Here is a 21,060-nt window from a genome sequence, read left to right as displayed (position 1 = left end):
GTTGTTGATTTTTCACAAAAAAATACAGTTTTATATCTTTATGTTTGAAGCCTAAAATGTGTCAAAAGGTCGCAAAGTTCAAGGGGGCCGAATACTTTCGCAAGGCACTGTAAATATATAAACAGGGGGTAGCCATTTGATTAGCTGTTCAGGAGTCTTATGGCTTTGGGGTAGAAGCTGTTAAGAAATCTTTTGGACCTAGACTTGGCCCTCCTATACCGCTTGCCATGCAGTAGCAGAGAGAACAGTCTATGACTAGGGTGGCTGGAGTCGTTGACAGTTTTTAGGGCCTTACTCTGACACTGCCTGGTATAGAGGACCTGGATGGCAGGAAGCTTGGCCCCAGTGATGTACTGGGCTGCATGCACTATCATCTGTCGGCATTGAGGTCGGAGGCCGAGCAATTGCAACACCAGGCGTTGATGCAACTAGTCAGGATGCTCTCGACAGTGCAGCTGTAAAACTTTTTGAGGATCTGAGGACCCGTGTCAAATCTTTTCAGTCTCCTGAGGGGGAATTGTTGTCGCGTTGTCGTGCCCTCTTCACGACTGTCTTGGTGTGTTTGGACCATGATAGTTGTTTGATGATGTGGACACCAGCCTCAATGAGAATGGGGGCGTGCTCTGCCCTCCTTTTCCTGTATTCCACAATCATTTGGCCATACAGTCATGGGTGAACAGGGAGTTCATGAGGGGACTGAGCACGTACCCCTGAGGGTGCCTCGTTTTGAGGAACAGTGTGGCAAATGTGTTGTTACCTACCTTTACCAACTGGGAGCGGCCCGTCGGGAAGTCCAGGATCCAGATGCAGAGGGAGGTGTTTAGTTCCAGGGTCCTTAGCTTAGTGATGAGCTTTGGGGGCACTATGGTGTTGAACGCAGAGCTGTAATCAAAGAATAGCATTCTCACGTAGGTGTTCCTTTTGTCCATGTGGGAGAGGGCAGTGTGGAGTGCAATAGAGATTGCATCATCTGTGGATCTGTTGGGGCGGTATGCAAATTGGAGTGGGTCCAGGGTTTCTGGTATAATTGTGTTGATTTGAGCCATGACCAGCCTTTCAAAGCACCTCATGGCTACAGATGCGAGTGCTACGGGTCAGTAGTAAATTTAGGCAGGTAATCCATCTTGCCCTGCGGCCTTGTGAATGTTGACCTGTTTAAAGGTCTTACTCACATCGGTTACGGAAAGCGTGATCACACAGATGCCTGGAACAGCTGATGCTCTCATGCATGCTTCAGTGTTGCTTGCTTCAAAGCGAGCATAGAAGTTATTTAGTTTGTCTGCTAGGCTCGTGTCATTGGGCAGCTTCCCTCTGTAGTCCGTAAAAGTTTGCAAGCAATGCCACATCTGACGAGCGTCGGAGCTGGTGTAGTACAATTCAATCTTAGTCCTGTTTTCACGCTTTGCACGTTTGATGGTTCGTCATAGAGGGCATAGCAGGATTTCTTATAAGCGTCTGAGTTAGAGTCCCGCTCCTTGAAAGCGGCAGCTCTACCCTTTAGCTCAGTGCAGATGTTCTACCTAAGGTGAGCAATTGTTTTTTTTGTTATTGTTTTATTTAACCTTTATTTAACCAGGTAGGCTAGTTGAGAACAAGTTCTCATTTGCAACTGCGACCTGGCCAAGATAAAGCATAGCAGTGTGAACAGACAACACAAAGTTACACATGGAGTAAACAATTAAGTCAGTAACACAGTAGAAAAAAATAGAGTCTATATACATTGTGTGCAAAAGGCATGAGGAGGTAGGCGAATAATTACAATTTTGCAGATTAACACTGGAGTGATAAATGATCAGATGGTCATGTACAGGTAGAGATATTGGTGTGCAAAAGAGCAGAAAAGTCAATAAATATAAACAGTATGGGGATGAGGTAGGTAAAATTGGTTGGGCTATTTACCGATAGACTATGTACAGCTGCAGCGATCGGTTAGCTGCTCAGATAGCAGATGTTTGAAGTTGGTGAGGGAGATAAAAGTCTCCAACTTCAGCGATTTTTGCAATTAGATCCAGTCACAGGCAGCAGAGAACTGGAATGAAAGGCGGCCATATGAGGTGTTGGCTTTAGGGATGATCAGTGAGATACACCTGCTGGAGCGCATGCTACGGGTGGGTGTTGCCATCGTGACCAGTGAACTGAGATAAGGTGGAGCTTTACCTAGCATGGACTTGTAGATGACCTGGAACCAGTGGGTCTGGCGACGAATATGTAGCGAGGGCCAGCCGACTAGAGCATACAGGTCGCAGTGGTGGGTGGTATAAGGTGCTTTAGTAACAAAACGGATGGCACTGTGATAAACTGCATCCAGTTTGCTGAGTAGAGTATTGGAAGCTATTTTGTAGATGACATCGCCGAAGTCGAGGATCGGTAGGATAAGTTTGGCGGCGTGAGTGAAGGAGGCTTTGTTGCGGAATAGAAAGCCTACTCTAGATTTGATTTTAGATTGGAGATGTTTGATATGAGTCTGGAAGGAGAGTTTACAGTCTAGCCAGACACCTAGGTGCTTATAGATATCCACATATTCTAGGTCGGAACCATCCAGGGTGGTGATGCTAGTCGGGCGTGCGGGTGCAGGCAGCGAACGGTTGCAAAGCATGCATTTGGTTTTACTAGCGTTTAAGAGCAGTTGGAGGCCACGGAAGGAGTGTATGGCATTGAAGCTCGTTTGGAGGTTAGATAGCACAGTGTTCAAGGACGAGCCGGAAGTATACAGAATGGTGTCGTCTGCGTAGAGGTGGATCAGGGAACAACAAAATATATTACAGTTTTTAATGTCCCGTTGGTAGGTTAGTCTTGATCGGAGTCTTGATCGGAGCTCATTCATGTTATTATTATTATTATTATTATGGCTAATAGGACTGATGGTAAAGCAGGATTACTCACTCGCCGTCGAATCCTTGCAAGGCACCTTGACCGACGTCCCTGATATCTCAGTCTCTTCTTCATGCGAATGACGGGGATTTTGCCCATGTCAGGTATCTGAAGTAAATCCTTTGCATCCGACTAGTTAAAGAGTCTCATAGCAAAGGGTCTGAATACTTATGTAAATAAGCTTTTTCTGTTTTTTATTTGTATGCAGAAATGTAAAAAATACAAATGGAAAAAAATTTTTTTTTCACTTTTTTCATTATGGGGTATTGTGTATAGATTGCTGAGTATCTTTTCTTTATTTAATCCATTTTATAATAAGGCAGTAACGTAACAAAATGTGGAAAAAGTCTAGGGGTCTGAATACTTTCCGAAGGCACTGTACACCCACCCACGCATGCACACACAAACACACTTTTTCAGTGTTCGTAATGTCATGTGTTGCTCTTTCTTTCTCTCACAGCCAACTTTTCAAGTACAAACTTTCTTTCTTGTCCTCTTACTTTAAAACCTGTTAGGGCTAGGCAGAATACTGCCCCCTTTGGATGAATTGCGTGCCCATAGTAAACTGAAAAATTGCTAATATATGCATATAATAATTATTATTGGATAGGAAACACTCTAAAGCTTCTAAAACCATTTGAATTATGTCTGTAAGTATAGCAGAACTCACAGGGCAGGCAATCTCCCAAACTATTTTTGGAATACTGAAAGTTGGGCAACTTTGACGTCATCGCCCCCACCCTTCCCAACCAGCTATGGATCTGGAGACACTTTCTATGTCTTCCACTAGATGTCCTCATTCAATAGTGTTTAATTGTGCAAATCCCGCGAGCTTTGACCCTTTATCGCGAGAAAATACATGGGCGTTAAGCTCGCTTTTGGAACAGACCTTCCTTTGTTCCAGAATGCCTGAGAAGAAGTGTGATTGTCCGGTTGAATTGAGAATTGTTTTGTACGTTTATAACATCCTAAAGCTTGATTCTGCACTTAGATTGACCAGTTTAGTCGACATATAATATGTAATTTTGAAGTTTTGATGCGCAACTGTTCGGGACCAGAAGTCATTTTGAATGCATTTCAGCTGGAACTTGTAGCATATACTACTGTAAGGACACACGAACAGAAACCAAACTATATATTAGGTAAGTATGACTCCTTCCACTACATTCTGATCGAAGACCATCAAAGGTAAGGGAATATTTATGTTGTAATTTTGTATTTCTGTTGACTCCAACATAGTGGAGAAATATTGCTTACCTCTGAGCACCGCCTCAGATTTTTGCCTGCGATTTCTGTAACGTTAAAAAGAAAGGTAACACAGCGGTTGCATTAAGAAGCAGTGTATCTTTCTAACTATATGTAGAACATGTATATTTAGTCAAAGTTTATGATGTGTATTTCTGTTATCTGACGGAGCTATCTATAATTTCTCCGGACATTTTTGAGCATTTTCTGAACATGGCGTCAATGTAAACAGAGATTTATGGATATAAATAGCATATTATTGAAAAAATATATAAATGTACTGTGTAACGTCCTATTACTGTCATCTGATGAAGATTTTCAAAAGGTTAGTGAATTATTTTTCTTTTAATCCTGCGTTTGTGATTGCATCTTTTGTTCGACAAAATGGCTGCATATCGTCTGTGTCTTTGTGGTGGTTTGACATAAATATGTGCTATGTTTTCGCCGTAAAACATTTTAGAAATCTGACTCGCTGGGTAGATGAACAAGGTGTTTATCTTTCATTTGAGCTATTGGACTTGTTAATGTGTGGAGGTTAAATATTTCTTAGAATATTCTTACAATCCATGCGCCACCGTTCCAGCTGAACGGGGGAGGGGGGGGTTTAACAGGTTTTAACAGGTTTTAACATACAAGAACACAAACACTGGCTGTTGTGAAATATAAACTGGGTGGTTCATGACCTGAATGCGGATTGGCTGAAAGCCGTGGTATATCAGACCCAGTGGCGGTCGGTGACGTTTAAGATGGGGGAGAATGATTGTTTTTAGCCTTATTATTTATTAAAGCATTTTGGAAGACTGTCATTCATATTCCATTCACCCAGCTCAATGTAACATCGATAGGTTTAGGCTACTACATAATACTCAAATTCTCCCTATACCCATCATGAAGATGCTACAACCTAGGTTATGAATGAAAGTTTACAACGTACGTTAGGTGCACAGGTGGAGAGGAATTTAAGTAATCAATGTGACAGATGGACACTTTCAATACCACCTTGCACACTCTTGCCTGCATGCATCTCTGATCAGGCCCTACACCCAAATAAGGGCACTGCGTTCATCCACCTCTGGCCTGCTCGCCTCCCTACCACTGAGGAAGTACAGTTCCCGCTCAGCCGAGTCAAAACTGTTCGCTGCTCTGGCTCCCCAATGGTGAAACAAATTCCCTCACGACGCCAGGACAGCGGAGTTAATCACCACCTTCCGGAGACACCTGAAACCCCACCTCTTTAAGGAATACCTAGGATAGGATAAAGTAATCCTTCTCACCCCCCCCTCCCCCCCTTAAAATATTTAGATGCACTATTGTACAGTGGCTGTTCCACTGGATGTCATAAGGTGAATGCACCAATTTGTAAGTCGCTCTGGATAAGAGCGTCTGCTAAATGACTTAAATGTAAATGTAATGTAAATGTAAATGTAGCTGATCTAGGGTGTGATCATTATTCCAACAATTGCAAACAATAGTTTATATTGGACAAATTCAGTTATGTTTATCCTCGTTTCGTTACATTTACTTCCGTTTACAAAATGTTTTTCAACAGAATCGGTGGAAGGAATACACCCCCCTCACACGCAAACAGAGTTCACTTTCATAGCAGCTGCATACATACGGCATTAGACCTTTGATCGTTGTATAATTTCTTCTCACATCTACGCTCTCTCTTCCAAACTTTCCAAGCCAAAACTTCATATCATAAACACCAACTGCTACACACAGCTTACATGGCTACTAAAACTAACAAGTTAGTAAACCCGCAACAATCATGTAGTACAGTGTACAGTCAGCAAGGAGTTTAGCAGTTACACCCACGTGCCCCTGTGGCAATAAATTAATAAAACGAAAAGCTTATATTGACTTGGAAGAGTTCCAGTGTTGGATAGCCATAGCCAGCTAGCTAACATAGCATCCCTCTCTGTTTGAGTAGTCTAAACTAGCTAGCTGCATTCGCTAAATAAGTAAGTGAAAAATTCAGAAATATAGCTAGCTCACTCTCTCTTACTTTTTAATAAAAAATTAATAAATTAGTTCAAACTGTTCAACTGTTCTCTTCCTCGCTCTTTGAGTCAACTACTCGCCACATTGTATGCACTGCAATGCAAGCTAGCTGGAGCTTACGCTTTCAGTACTAGATTCATTCTCTGATCCTTTGATTGGGTGGACAGCATGGCAAGAGCTCTGATAGTTTGGAAATTGTCATAATTACTGTGCAATTCTATGGAAGGGGGTGAGAATCACGAGCCTCCTAGGTTTTGTATTGAAGTCAATGTACACAGAGGAGGACGGAAACTAACTATCCTCCGGCTACACCATGGTGCTACCCTACAGAGTGCTATTCAGGCTACTGTAGACCTTCATTGCAAAACAGTTTTAATCAATTATTTGGTTACATGTTAATATTTTTAGTTAGTACGTTTGTTGAAATTGGTCCTCCCCTTCCTCCACTGATCACAACGTATACCACAGGTATTTTTACGCTTTTAATTACATTGGTAACGAGTTTATAATAGCAATAAAGCACCTCGGAGGTTTGTGGTATACTGTATGGCCAATACACCAATTGCTGCCCTTCTTTATGAGACGTGATGTCATACAGAGTGAGACCATTTAACATGTCATTTTTTAAAGCCACATTTTTACTCCTGAACTAATTTAGGCTTGACATAACAAAGGGGGTGAATAATATATATTAGTTGTTTATTTTGTATTAATTTGTAAACATTTATAACGTTATTATTTTCACATTGATATTATAGATTTGTTTTTTTAGATCAATGACAAAAGCAACATTTTGTAACACAACAAAATGTGAAAAAGTCCTGGGGGGTGAATAATTATTATAGGGCCTATTAGTTTCCTTTGCACGTAGACTGTTACAGTCTATACATTGTTTCTTTGTCGACATGGTATGTGAAATATGATACCAGACAGTGGGGTCAAAATGATTGATAACCTTGATAAAGATTAGCAATAATGACTGTTTGAACCCTACCTTTTTGAGGAAAATTAATATTATTTGTTAAACAAAATCTCTTTTCTCTGAGCAATTGTATTAGTATAAAAATAGTATAATAATTTACAGAAAATGTGCACCCTTTATCAAGGGTGTAAGTGATTTCGGACCCCACGGTATGTGTAGTGTCTGACGCTGGTCTCTCTGTCTCTCTCACCCACCTTCTCTGTGCTGTCGATGTCGCAGGTGATCCCGTGCAGCACCAAGTCCAGTTCAGGTCGGTAGCGGACCTTGAAGTTTTCGAACCTCAGCCTCCCAGCCTCAGGCCACTTCTCTGGCGGTCGTATCTCTGACACCCAGTCCGCCTGTTCAAACACACATACACGTTTCATATACAACTCCACTTAACAAAGACAGATACACGTAGCACACACACACACACGTTTACCAAAACTAGCTTAAGAAAACTGTCGCACGGAAATGTATCGGCACACGCGTGTTCTAAAACAGTGTGTCTGAAGCATTGGGCAAACGCCAGTAGTGATGTGCAGTTCGTAACTCGACCTCGCTTCAAAGGCATCAGTAAGCAGTAATATTTTTGGGGTCCTGTGTGGCTCAGTTGATAGAGCATGACACTTACAATGCCAGGGTTGGGGGTTCGTGGTGATCCTACGTGCCCTGGGCATTACTGAATCAAATGAACGAAATTAGCCATTCTATTGACTGAACGAGTTAAAAAAGATCTGAGTCAGTAAAAAGACACATTGTTTCTATACTGTAAGTCACAGAACAGACATGTTTTCACTGTCTATTTAACATCAGACTGTTCACAAGCAGTACGTTTTCAAATTCAACATATTCTACACTCAGCTCAAACGAGGTCTCATTCTACACCTGCAAATACCTTCCCACTGGGAACACTATGTAATTTCAACATGGATAACTGGGTAATATTTGGTTGAGACACTGGTCAATGAGTGTCTCAACTCAAAAAGATAGTTGAATTTTCAATGTGTTATACCTATGCTTCAACCATCTAAAAGCACAACCAAATTCCAATGGAAAATCTGTCTGCTTTTTGGTTTAGTTGTCACCCAAATGTCTATCACTGTCACACCCTGATTTGTTTCCCCTGTCTTTATGCTTGTCTCCAACCCCCTCCAGGTGTCGCGCATCTGCCCCATTATACCTTCGTTCTCTGTTGCCAGTTCCGTCTTGTCTTACCAGCGTGCTTTCACGTCTTCCTGTTCCTCAAGTTTCGTTTCCTAGTTTTTCCCGATTCTGACCATTCAGCTTGCCCTGACCCCATGCCTGCCTGCCATCCTGTTCCTGCCTGACTCTGACCAGATTACAAATCTCTGCCTGCCCTGACCCCGAGCCTGCTTGTCCTGTACCAGCCTGACTCACGAACCTCTGCTTGTCATCTACCTGCCCTTTGCCTGCCTCGTGTTTATAAATTATCTGAGAACTGTACTATCCGCCTCCTGTGTCTGCATCTGGGTCATATCCTCAGCAGACTCGAACCAGCTCCACAACGCCGTCTCCTCCCAGGGAGCCACCATTGGAAGACACAAGTTACTTCAAGGTCTTCTGGAAAGACTCCAGACCTTGGCGGAACGCCAGGACCGTGCTTTCAACATATTGCTGAAGCAATTCCACGGTTTTTCTGTGAGGCAGCCCGCCAATACAGTAACACCCCTAGACTGTCAAATACCCCGCTACCAGCGGTGTTTCTACCCCGGCATCCCAAGAACCCCACTTACCTCCTCCGGAGCGCTACGCTGGAGATCCCGGATCCTGCCGGGCATTTCTCTACCAGTGTACCCTCATCTTTGAGCTGCAGCCCTCTTCATTTCCCTCAGATCGCTGGAGGATAGCGTACGTGATAACGCTGAAGTCCGGGAGGGCTCTTGCCTGGGGTACGGTGGTGTGGGATAAACAATCCACCGTTTGCCTCAGGCTGGAGGAGTTTGTGGCGGAGGTACGTAAGGTGTTAGATTCTCCGTTGTCCGGGGGGGAGGCAGCTCGAAAGCTTCTCCTACTGCGTAAGGATTCCCGTAGTGTGGCAGAGTACGGGGTGGATTTTCGCATATTGGCGGCTGAGAGTGCCTGGAAACCTGAAGCCTTGTTCAACCCATTCCTTCACAGATTAGATTATAGACGAGCTCGTGAGCAACAGCTGGACCTTGACTCCCTCATAGCCTTGACCATCCGGATTGATGGGCGGTAACGGCAACGTAAGAGGGAGTCTGTTTGGAACCCATGCAACTGGGCAGGGCTAGATGGTCTCCTGCTGAGCGCTTACGCAGACTTAACATCCAGAGCTGTCTGTATTGTGGAGCTACGGGACATTCTTTATCTAGTAGGTACTAGTACGCTGATGAGCAGTACGGGGAGTTTCCCATCTTCCATTTCTCGTACCCCTATCCATGCTACCCTGTTGTTGGGTGACCGGTCAAAATCTCATCGGTTGCTCATAGACTCTGGGGCCGACGAGAGCCTTATGGACGCTACCCTGTTGTCAGAGCTAGGAATCCCTACACAACCCCTCTCCATTCCCATGGATGTCAGAGCATTGGATGGGTGCTCTATTGGCAGAGTTACCCACACTACGTGTCCCATTAACCTGACAGTGTCGGGTAATCACAGCGAGTCTATGCAGTTCCTACCCATCGGATCCCCTCATGCACCTGAGGTTTTGGGGTTTTCCTGGCTCCAGAGGCATAATCCGCTGATCGACTGGGTTACTGGTTCTATCCATGCACATTGCCTGAAGTCGGTGCTGCCTGCCCAAGGACGTCTTCCTGTGGGCTTGGGAAAAGCCCCGGACCTCTCTGCCATTCCCGCGAAGTACCAGGACCTCCGGGAAATTTTCAGCAGGCCAGTGCCACCTCGCTTCCCTCACATCGGCCCTGTGACTGCGCCATCATTCCTCCTGACAGAGCTGATATAACTGAGTCAGGTTTGTAGGCCTCCTGGCTCGTACAGACTTTTTCAGTTCTGCCCACACCTTTTCTATAGGATGTAGGTCAGGGCTTTGTGATGGCCACTCCAATACCTTGACTTTGTTATCCTTAAGACATTTTTCCACAACTTTGGAGGTATGCGTGGGGTCATTGGCCATTTGGAAGACCCATTTGCGACCAAGCTTTAACTTCCTGACTGATGTCTTGAGATGTTGCTTCAATATATCCACATCATTTTCCTACCACATGATGCCATCTATTTTGTGAAGTTCACCAGTCCCTCCTGCAGCAAAGCACCCCCACAACATGATGCTGCCACTCCCATGCCTCATGGTTGGAATGGTGTTCTTCGGCTTGCAAGCCTACCCCTTTTTCCTCCAAATGTAACGATGGTTATTATGGCCAAACAGTTCTATTTTTGTTTCATCAGACCAGAGGACATTTCTCCAAAAAGTACGATCTTTGTCCCCATGTGAAGTTGCAAACCGTAGTCTGGCTTTTTTATGGCGGTTTTGGAGCAGTGGCTTATTCCTTGCTGAGCGGCCTTTCAGGTTATGTCAATATAGGTTTTACTGTGGATATAGATACTTTTGTACCTGTTTCCTCCAGCATCTTCACAAGGTCCTTTGCTGTTGTTTTTGGGAATGATTAGCACTTTTCACACTAAAGTGCGTTCATATCTAGGAGACAGAACGAGTCTCCTTCCTGAGCAGTATGACGGCTGTGTGGTCCCATGGTGTTTATACTTGCGTACTATTGTTTGTACAGATGAACACCTTCAGGTGTTTGGAAATTGCTCCCAAGGACGAACCAGACTTGGAGAGTCTTCCAAAGTTCTTGGCTGATTTCTTTTGATTTTCCCATGATGTCAAGCAAAGAGGCACTGAGTTTGAAGGTAGGTCTTGAAACAGGTACACCACCAATTGACTCAAATGATGTCAATTAGCCTATCAGAAGCTTCTAAAGCCATGACATAATTTTTCAAGCTGTTTAAAGGCACAATCAACTTAGTGTATGCAAACCTCTGACCCACTGGAATTGTGATACAGTGAATTATAAGTGAAATAATCTGTCTGTAAAGAAAAGTTGGAAAAATGATGCACCAAGTAGATGTCCTAACCGACTTGCCAAAACTATAGTTTGTTAACAAGACATTTGTGGAGTGGTTGAAAAAATATTTTGAAGGACTCCAACCTAAGTGTATGTAAACTTCTGACTTCAACTGTATCTGTCATTCTCATTGAACACACACAGACCTCATTCTCCATTTCCGTGTACTCGCTGACTCTCTCCACAGCTACGATGTTGGTCTCCAGTTCTGATGTCATCCTCACCAGCCAGTTCAGTGTCTGGGTCACCTACATGTCAGGGGTTAGGGTCATTACCATCAAGACATCATCACTTCATTATCATTTCATCATCCATCAAATCCATTAAGTGCTTTTTGCAAATAGACATGTGTCAGGGAGTACTCAACAGTAACCCAGGACTGAACCCTGATTCATCTCCTTACATAATAATAATACATTAGTATTTTTCATCACAAGATCATCTCAATGTGCAAACAAAATAAAGTAATAATAATAATATTCATATATTCAGTATGTATGACCATTAAAGTACCACTGGGGCCTTCAGTTTAACAGAACTGAATCAGAGTTCAGGTTGGTTAGATGGTAACACAATGGCACTTACATTTGAGAGCATCTACTCTTCATATTTACAGTATACTGGGTGGTATGTGACTTCTGCTGTCAGAATATGATGATCGCATATAAAAGACAGGTCTAGATGCACAAGTTACATTGGATGCGTTTACACAGGCAGCCCAATTTGGATATTTGTCCACAATATTTATTTACAATAATTGGGCAAAAGATCAGAATTGAGCTGCACGTGTAAACGCAGCCAGAGTGTTGTGAAGGGTCATAGCACAGGACACAACAGGACACCTAATTAGTCCCAATTACCCCAGGCCACACCTGTTTTCTACTCCCTAGTCACCTCTTCTCTGCTGTCACCCCTCCCAGTTCCCTATATAAGCAGAATATACAGTACATGTTAAGCCCATATTTCCCCCATAGCCACCTGGCAGTACATTGCCATGAATGCACTGTTTATGTTTATGTTTTTAATGTTTCCATTTTGTATCTCATCCATCCCTACCTACCTACCTACCTACCTACCTACCTACCTACCTACCTACCTACCACAATACCGGCCCTACCAAACCTCCATTCCAAAACCCTCCCCCATGTGCCTCTGTGTTCGTGTTCAACTCTAAACCTGGATTCCTTATCTCCATCTCCTCATTCTGACCGATACCATGGTGGCAGCTCAAACCCTAAACCAGTTAGTCCTTTGAAACACCTCATACAGTCCTTCATTTTACTGAGATTTGACCATTGAAAGCACAGCTCAACCATCCTCAACAAAGCACTCCTCTCTCTGGTATAGTACAGTGAATTGAGAGATAAATAATTGGTTCCCCAAGGTCATATTCAGTAGGCACAACACAGAAGAACACTGTTTGTGTGTGTGTGTGTACGCACGCGTGTGGTGTACTCACGTTGAGGGCATAGGAGATGGAGAGGCCGACCAGGCCACTGTCCAGAGAGTCCCGGGCAATGACAGCAAGCAGAGCTGAGAAAAACACTACCAGGTTACCAAGGAACTCTAGACGGATGGCCAGCCACCTGCAGAACAGAAAGACAGACATTACAGACACAGACAGACAGACAGACAGACAGACAGACAGACAGACAGACAGACAGACAGACAGACAGACAGACAGACAGACAGACAGACAGACAGACAGACAGACAGACAGACAGACAGACAGACAGACAGACAGACAGACAGACAGACAGACAGACAGACAGACAGACAGACAGACAGACAGACAGACAGACAGACAGACAGACAGACAGACAGACAGACAGACAGACAGACAGACAGACAGACAGACAGACAGACAGACAGACAGACAGACAGACAGACAGACAGACAGACAGACAGACAGACAGACAGACAGACAGACAGACAGACAGACAGACAGACAGACAGACAGACAGACAGACAGACAGACAGACAGACAGACAGACAGACAGACAGACAGACAGACAGACAGACAGACAGACAGACAGACAGACAGACAGACAGACAGACAGACAGACAGACAGACAGACAGACAGACAGACAGACAGACAGACAGACAGACAGACAGACAGACAGACAGACAGACAGACAGACAGACAGACAGACAGACAGACGTCTGCTGGCACCTTAATTGGGGAGGATGGGCTCAATCTTTACTAACGACATGTCACTGGCTTTGAGTGTCTATGTATGCGGATGACTCAACAATATACACATCAGCTACTACAATGACTGAAACACTTAACAAAGAGCTGCAGTTGGTTTCAGAATTGGTGGAAAGGAATAAGTTAGTCCTAAATATTTCAAAAACTAAAAGCATTGTGTTTGGTACACATCATTCACTAACCCTAAATCTCAACTAAATCATGTAATGAATAATGTGGAAATTGAGCAAGTTGGGGTGACTAAACTGGATGGAGTAACCCTGGATTGTAAACTGTCATGGTCAATAACATTGGGAGAAGACTGTCCATAATAAAGTGTTGCTCTGCCTTCTTAACAGCACTAACAACAAGGCAGGTCCTACAGACCCTAGTTTTGTCGCACCTGGACTACTGTTCAGTCATGTGGTCAGGTGCCACAGAAGGACTTAGGAAAATTGCAATTGGCTCAGAACAGGGCAGCAGTGCTGGCCCTTAGATGTACAGAGCTAACATTAATAATATGCATGTCAATCTCTCCTGGCTCAAAGTGGAGGAGAGATTGACGTCATCACTACTTGTATTTGTGAGAGGTATTGACATGTTGAATGCACCGAGCTGTCTGTTTGAACTACTGACACACAGCTCAGACACCCATGCATACCCCACAAGACATGCCACCAGAGATCTCTTCACAGTCCCCAAGTCCAGAACAGACTATGGGGAGGCGCACAATACTACAGAAGAGCCATGATTACATGGAACTCTATTCCACAACTTTAATGAAATTTGATGAAAAAAACAGATAAAAATACACATTTTGGAACCGCGGGGACTGTGAAGCAACACAAACATAGGCACAGACACATGTATACAAACACACGATAACGTACGCACTATACACACATGTACACATGGCTTTTGTGTGGTAGAGATGTGGTAGTAGAGTAAGGGCCCGAGGGCACACACTTAATGTGTTGAGAAATCTGTTGTGAATGTATTGTGATGTTTTTAAAATTCTACAACTGCCTTAATTTTGCTGGACCCCAGGCAGAGTAGCTACTGCCTTGGCAGTGTCTAATGTCTAATGGGGATCCATAATTAATACAAATACAAATAGTAATGGCTGGAACGGAATAAATAGAATGGTATCGAACGCGTCAATCAAATTATTTTCATGTGGGTGATACCATTCCATTCACTCCATTCCAGCCATTATTATGAGCCGTCTTCCCCTCAGCAACATCCTGTGAGACAGAGAGACAAGACTGACAAGACAGACAGACATTTAGTCAAACATCAGACATCACAGATTCACCGTAACATTTCAGACAGAATGGAACTCATATTATCCCGTGCTGTTTTGACATGAACAAAACTGAGTTTGTTCCTGACCTGTTCGAGATTATCCACAGGTAGACCGACTTGAGATTTTCATCAATTATTTTCTCGTTGTGTTTGAGGAAGCGGTCCTGGTGTCCATAGGCCCGGATGACCGATAGACCAGACACTGTCTCTCCAAAGTGAGAATAGATGGGAGACCGAGACACAGAGTCCAGACGACGCAGCTGCCGTGAGCTTGCCACGTAGAAACGCTGAGGGGGGAGAGTGGATGGAGGAGTGAAGGAGAGAGAGAGAATAAAGGATTCACAAATCATATGCTGAAGTATCACTGACCATGTTTAGATGCACACCAATACCCCGTTATTATTTGGGATACTGAAGTATTCCCTTTTTGCGTTGACGCATAGAAACATCATATGCCATTTACAAAAACCCAAATAAGCTCCTATCCCTGTTTTGAGAAACCCAAATAAGATGCCTGGGATATGCTGTTCTAAGATGGACACTGTGGCATGTGAACATCTTATCCTGCTTAACGTAGTTTTTGCGGTTTGCGCAGGCTCAGTTTTGCAGAGTATCACCTTTGAAGTTCGGATGGGAACAGTAATAGTTGGAATAGTAACTGAAGTCTGAACACTGACTCTAGGCCTCACATGTAGCCTATTACAGTATTAACTCCTACAGAGTTCAGTGTTTCTTGGAGTAAAATTATAGACCGAATGTTAATTTTGTCTCGGGAACAGGAGTGGAGGAATATAATTTCTTTCATCTTGAGAAAATGTGAGCAATTGCACATGTAGGTTCCGTCTTATGTAGACTAAAAGTTCCCAAAAATTCAGCAACATAAAAATGGACCGTATTTAATTAACTTTCAACCACATAAAATATGCATCCAAGACGAACTGAAATACTATCAGAAACATGTTGTATCGTTTTCAAAGCTTTTAATTTCCTTATACCGGTCAACAAACTGATGTAATTTCAAAATTATACACGTAAACCTCCCTGGTTTCCCGATGTCAACTAGATTGTTGATGATGCATTCATTCTATCATTCATGACATTCTTTAGAGCAAGGCTTTATTCAAGCAATAAGACATGGGAGGCCATGTGTTATGACATTTTTATCATGGGTGTGACGTGGCATTCGCGTGAAACTGAAAGCGCGAACCACTGCTTTTAATCAGGGCAAGGTGTCTGGCAACATGACTGAATACAAACAGTGCAGCTATTCCCTCCGTAAGGCTATTAAACAAGCTAAGCGTCAGTACAGAGACAAAGTGGAATCTCAATTCAATGGCTCAGACACAAGAGGCATGTGGCAGGGTCTACAGTCAATCACAGACTACAAGATGATATCCAGCCCAGTCAAGGAACCGGATTTCTTGCTCCCAGGCAGATTAAATAACTTTTTTGCCCGCTTTGAGGACAATACAGTGCCACTGACACGGCCTGCAACGGAAACATGCGGTCTCTCCTTCACTGCAGCTGAGGTGAGTAAGACATTTAAACGTGTTAACCCTCGCAAGGCTGCAGGCCCAGACGGCATCCCCAGCCGCGCCCTCAGAGCATGCGCAGACCAGCTGGCCGGTGTGTTTACGGACATATTCAATCAATCCCTATACCAGTCTGCTGTTCCCACATCCTTCAAGAGGGCCACCATTGTTCCTGTTCCCAAGAAAGCTAAGGTAACTGAGCTAAACGACTACCGCCCCGTAGCACTCACTTCCGTCATCATGAAGTGCTTTGAGAGACTAGTCAAGGACCATATCACCTCCACCCTACCTGACACCCTAGACCCACTCCAATTTGCTTACCGCCCAAATAGGTCCACAGACGATGCAATCTCAACCACACTGCACACTGCCCTAACCCACCTGGACAAGAGGAATACCTATGTGAGAATGCTGTTCATCGACTACAGCTCGGCATTCAACACCATAGTACCCTCCAAGCTCGTCATCAAGCTCGAGACCCTGGGTCTCGACCCCGCCCTGTGCAACTGGGTACTGGACTTCCTGACGGGCCGCCCCCAGGTGGTGAGGGTAGGCAACAACATCTCCTCCCCGCTGATCCTCAACACGGGGGCCCCACAAGGGTGCGTTCTGAGCCCTCTCCTGTACTCCCTGTTCACCCACGACTGCGTGGCCACGCACGCTCCAACTCAATCATCAAGTTTGCGGACGACACAACAGTGGTAGGCTTGATTATCAACAACGACGAGACGGCCTACAGGGAGGAGGTGAGGGCCCTCGGAGTGTGGTGTCAGGAAAATAACCTCACACTCAACGTCAACAAAACTAAGGAGATGATTGTGGACTTCAGGAAACAGCAGAGGGAACACCCCCCTATCCACATCGATGGAACAGTAGTGGAGAGGGTAGCTAGTTTTAAGTTCCTCAGCATACACATCACAGACAAACTGAATTGGTCCACTCACACTGACAGCGTCGTGAAGAAGGCGCAGCAGCGCCTATTCAACCTCAGGAGGCTGAAGAAATTCGGCTTGTCACCAAAAGCACTCACAAACTTCTACAGATGCACAATCGAGAGCATCCTGGCGGGCTGTATCACCGCCTGGTACGGCAACTGCTCCGCCCTCAACCGTAAGGCTCTCCAGAGGGTAGTGAGGACTGCACAACGCATCACCGGGGGCAAACTACCTGCCCTCCAGGACACCTACACCACCCGTTGTTACAGGAAGGCCATAAAGATCATCAAGGACATCAACCACCCGAACCACTGCCTGTTCACCCCGCTATCATCCAGAAGGCGAGGTCAGTACAGGTGCATCAAAGCTGGGACCGAGAGACTGAAAAACAGCTTCTATCTAACACTGAGTGGCTGCTGCCAACACACTGTCATTGACACTGACCCAACTCCAGCCATTTTAATAATGGGAATTGATGGGAAATGATGTAAATATATCACTAGCCACTTTAAACAATGCTACCTTATATAATGTTACTTACCCTACATTATTCATCTCATATGCATATGTATATACTGTACTCTACATCATCGACTGCATCCTTATGTAACACATGTATCACTAGCCACTTTAACTATGCCACTTTGTTTACTTTGTCTACACACTCATCTCATATGTATATACTGTACTCGATACCATCTACTGTATGCTGCTCTGTACCATCACTCATTCATATATCCTTATGTACATGTTCCTTATCCCCTTACACTGTGTATAAGACAGTAGTTTTGGAATTGTTAGTTAGATTACTTGTTGGTTATCACTGCATTGTCGGAACTAGAAGCACAAGCATTTCGCTACACTCGCATTAACATCTGCTAACCATGTGTATGTGACAAATAAAATTTGATTTGATTTGATTTGATTTGGTCATAGCCACAATGTGAACCCGAGTGGTGTAGACCACCACAGCCATGATATATTTATTTTATTTTATCTTTATTTAACTAGGCAAGTCAGTTAAGAACAAATTCTTATTTTCAATGACGGCCTAGGAACAGTGGGTTAACTGCCTGTTCAGGTGCAGAACGACAGATTTGTACCCTGTCAGCTCGGGGGTTTGAACTTGCAACCTTCCGGTTACTAGTCCAACACTAGGCTACCCTGCCACCCCATATACATTTCAATAATGTATATCATAATAGACTCGGGTGTATTATTGGTTTAATACAACTGGTACCATTAAAAGAAATCTAGATTATTTCCCAAACTATACATTTTTCAACAAAACGTGATGCTACATTCATTGGTAGTCAAATAACATTTTTGGCGTTCTCTGGTCGTTTAGTTCTATTCATATTGTCTGAAAAGTAAAGCAAAACTACCCAAGCGCTGTTTGATAGTTCCAGAACCTTGGTTTCTAGAGACGATGTCCATAGTTCTGCCATACATGTAGCCATGACAATTCTCTCTGTCTCTTTCCATTGCATTTTTGTGGTTCTTGGTTTCTTCATTGAAACTCAGTGCTGCATATCTCAAACCATTTTTGTTGTCTTTTATTACGAATGAGTCTGGCTTCAGTTTGCGATTTCCTTCATTGCCTCGTCGGCAAAAGTGCAACTGCAAATCAAACCACTCCGTATTCAGTAGGTGGCATAGAAACTCCTGAGAATATTACCCATATTATTTTTTGAAACATTTGCCAGATCACTGCTGTCATGACTGTCCTGATCAGGTCAGGTTACAGGAGACCACAAACCTAGAGATTATCTCTTAACCCCAACAGAGGAGGAGAGATCTAGGGGTCTGAAGATGTGGGGGTTTTATGACCCCTCACGACCCTAGTAAATCTTAGACCACACACCAGTCCCGTATCCCCTCAATATGGAGAACCAGCCTCAGAACATTAAACATGAAATAAAGGAACTTTGGAACAATGGTTTCCATCAGCCACAATGGTGGTCATGACAATAGATGGAATATGAAAATGTATGTCATTTTTGTTTTGTTATTAAAGGTTAATGGATGACGTTATTAAGAAAACATTGTAACGTCAACAGTTTACCTAGTATATGTTTGATGTTTATACATTGTATGTTTTATGGAAAATGTCCAAATCAAAGAGAATGTTTTGGTAAAGATGAAATGTGAAGTTAGTTGTCTAAAATTGGATTTGAGTAAAATCTAGACCTTGCCCCTAACTTGCCCCTACCTTGCCCCTACCCAGGGAATTGCCCTAAAGGCGGCTACGCCCACTTCTGACCCAAGGGTATAAAACCTGTGAGTGAAGAATTAACAGATCAGACTAAGTGACCCAAGCTGCAGCTGAGGTCTAAAAAGTCAACGAACCCAAAACGCAACACAAGTTTGAAGACAAAGAAATCTTTTTTCTACCCAAGCTACGGATGAGTAGCTGTGTCTAAGCGGGTGAATTCAAGTCGAACCACCTAGCCTCCACTCTCCATCGAATCGTGGTATCTACACTGTTTCGTTCCTACGCTGTGAGCTCAGAGTTACAGAGCTGTCTGTCCTCAGAAGAGCCCTTCCAGAGCAAGGGCGAGGGAACAGACTCCTAAGCCAAAAGGACACTGACATCGTGAGGACAACCAAAGAGTTTTGCCGGAGAAGTACGTCATTGAGCAGCCTGAACGGTCCACGCGGAGAATCCACGGAGACCTTCCCCACGTAATTACATAATATAGTATATCTTTTATCATAATTTTAGCTTTCTAGTAAATAAATACTCAACTATGATTGGTGTGGTACGAACTCATTGGTGAGACCCGGGTCTGTGCAGATTCCCGAGTTATGCGACGTTCAGAACGAGACTGTAGAGGTAACTGATTACTTAGCGGCTGTTGGAAAATCGATATTCTGATATTCTTTGAGTTAATTTGGGAAATAGAAACTCAATAAAAACTAATTTTCCCATGGTGCCCCAGGTTAATGAATTAATAATTGCTTTGATTCAGTTAATCACGCAATTAGAACCCTTTAATCATTCGATGAGCAACAGTCGTCACATTAACTAATACGATGTCACAACACTGCCCAGTTGATTTGTCTTTATGTAGCTACATAATGTCTCTCCATTTCTCTCCATTTCTGTGTCGTTTATAGCAGCGCTAACATTCGTGATTTCTGCATGTCTAACGGTAACACTAGGCTCAGGTTGCTGGTTCACCTGCTCTTCATCTTGATTTATTTTTTCCATAGCCTCTTCTTGTTGGTACCATTATTCAAACGTTAGTGGATAAAACAGGTCAAAAGTAAGTTTACTTTAAAATCATCCACGACGAGTTACAGGTGCTAATGCTCGCAGCTGTAGAAGTATGACTGGTAGTGCATTGCTAGCTAATGACGTAAACTATGCCACTTTATATGAACGTGGCCATGTGCATGTTGTCTCATACTATATAATGGGCAGGTGAGGCTTTAACAATGGGAATTCCAAACCACCCGTTGTATAATTAGTATTCTAGAGCATCAAGTAATGACAGAAGAGAAGCGCCATGTATCTAATTTGTAAGTCGCTCTGGATAAGAGCGTCTGCTAAATGACTTAAATGTAAATGTAAATGTAAATGTAATTATAGACAGGTTGACTAACATATAGCCTATTATAAGCAGACAAATACTATCTAAATGAGACTTAAAAAACCCATGTCAAAAGAGTCATTACGCTGTCCCTGGGCAAATTGGGAATATTCTGTTTATTTGTGGATATTATTTATTTGTATATAGGGATACTCGTAAACAGGATATCAAAGGTGCATATAAACATCTTACACTGAATAAGACTAACCTTTCCTTACCGTGTTTATCTTTTTCTGCCACCCCCCTCTCTTTTCCATCCTCTCCCTCTCCCATTCCTCTGTGTCAAAAATTATGTACTGTATATAAAACTAGATTGCTAATGCTACACTACATGACCAAAGGTATGTGG

General features: G+C 43.5%; 1 protein-coding gene across 2 annotated transcripts in view; it reads right to left on the bottom strand.

Annotated features, from left to right (window-relative positions):
- abcc2 (ATP-binding cassette, sub-family C (CFTR/MRP), member 2) overlaps positions 1-21,060 on the bottom strand; it is a 70,916-nt gene that overhangs the window by 10,997 nt on the left and 38,859 nt on the right. Inside the window, exons 25-29 of one of the 2 annotated variants that reach the window (XR_006839946.1) lie at positions 14,736-14,935; positions 12,611-12,737; positions 11,298-11,399; positions 7,297-7,440; positions 762-882 (exon numbers count right to left, since the gene is read on the bottom strand). Coding sequence is in view for 1 of the 2 variants with exons in the window: in XM_046359062.1 (XP_046215018.1) it covers positions 7,297-7,440; positions 11,298-11,399; positions 12,611-12,737; positions 14,736-14,935 (573 nt within the window). In the remaining variant the exon portion in view is untranslated. The remainder of the gene's footprint in view (positions 1-761; positions 883-7,296; positions 7,441-11,297; positions 11,400-12,610; positions 12,738-14,735; positions 14,936-21,060) is intronic. The other variant, XM_046359062.1, reaches the window with a different exon arrangement.

This window comes from Oncorhynchus gorbuscha, linkage group LG08 (genome assembly GCF_021184085.1).
Source record: "Oncorhynchus gorbuscha isolate QuinsamMale2020 ecotype Even-year linkage group LG08, OgorEven_v1.0, whole genome shotgun sequence".
Taxonomy (NCBI): Eukaryota; Metazoa; Chordata; class Actinopteri; order Salmoniformes; family Salmonidae; genus Oncorhynchus; species Oncorhynchus gorbuscha.
This window is presented reverse-complemented; position numbering and strand designations above follow the sequence as displayed.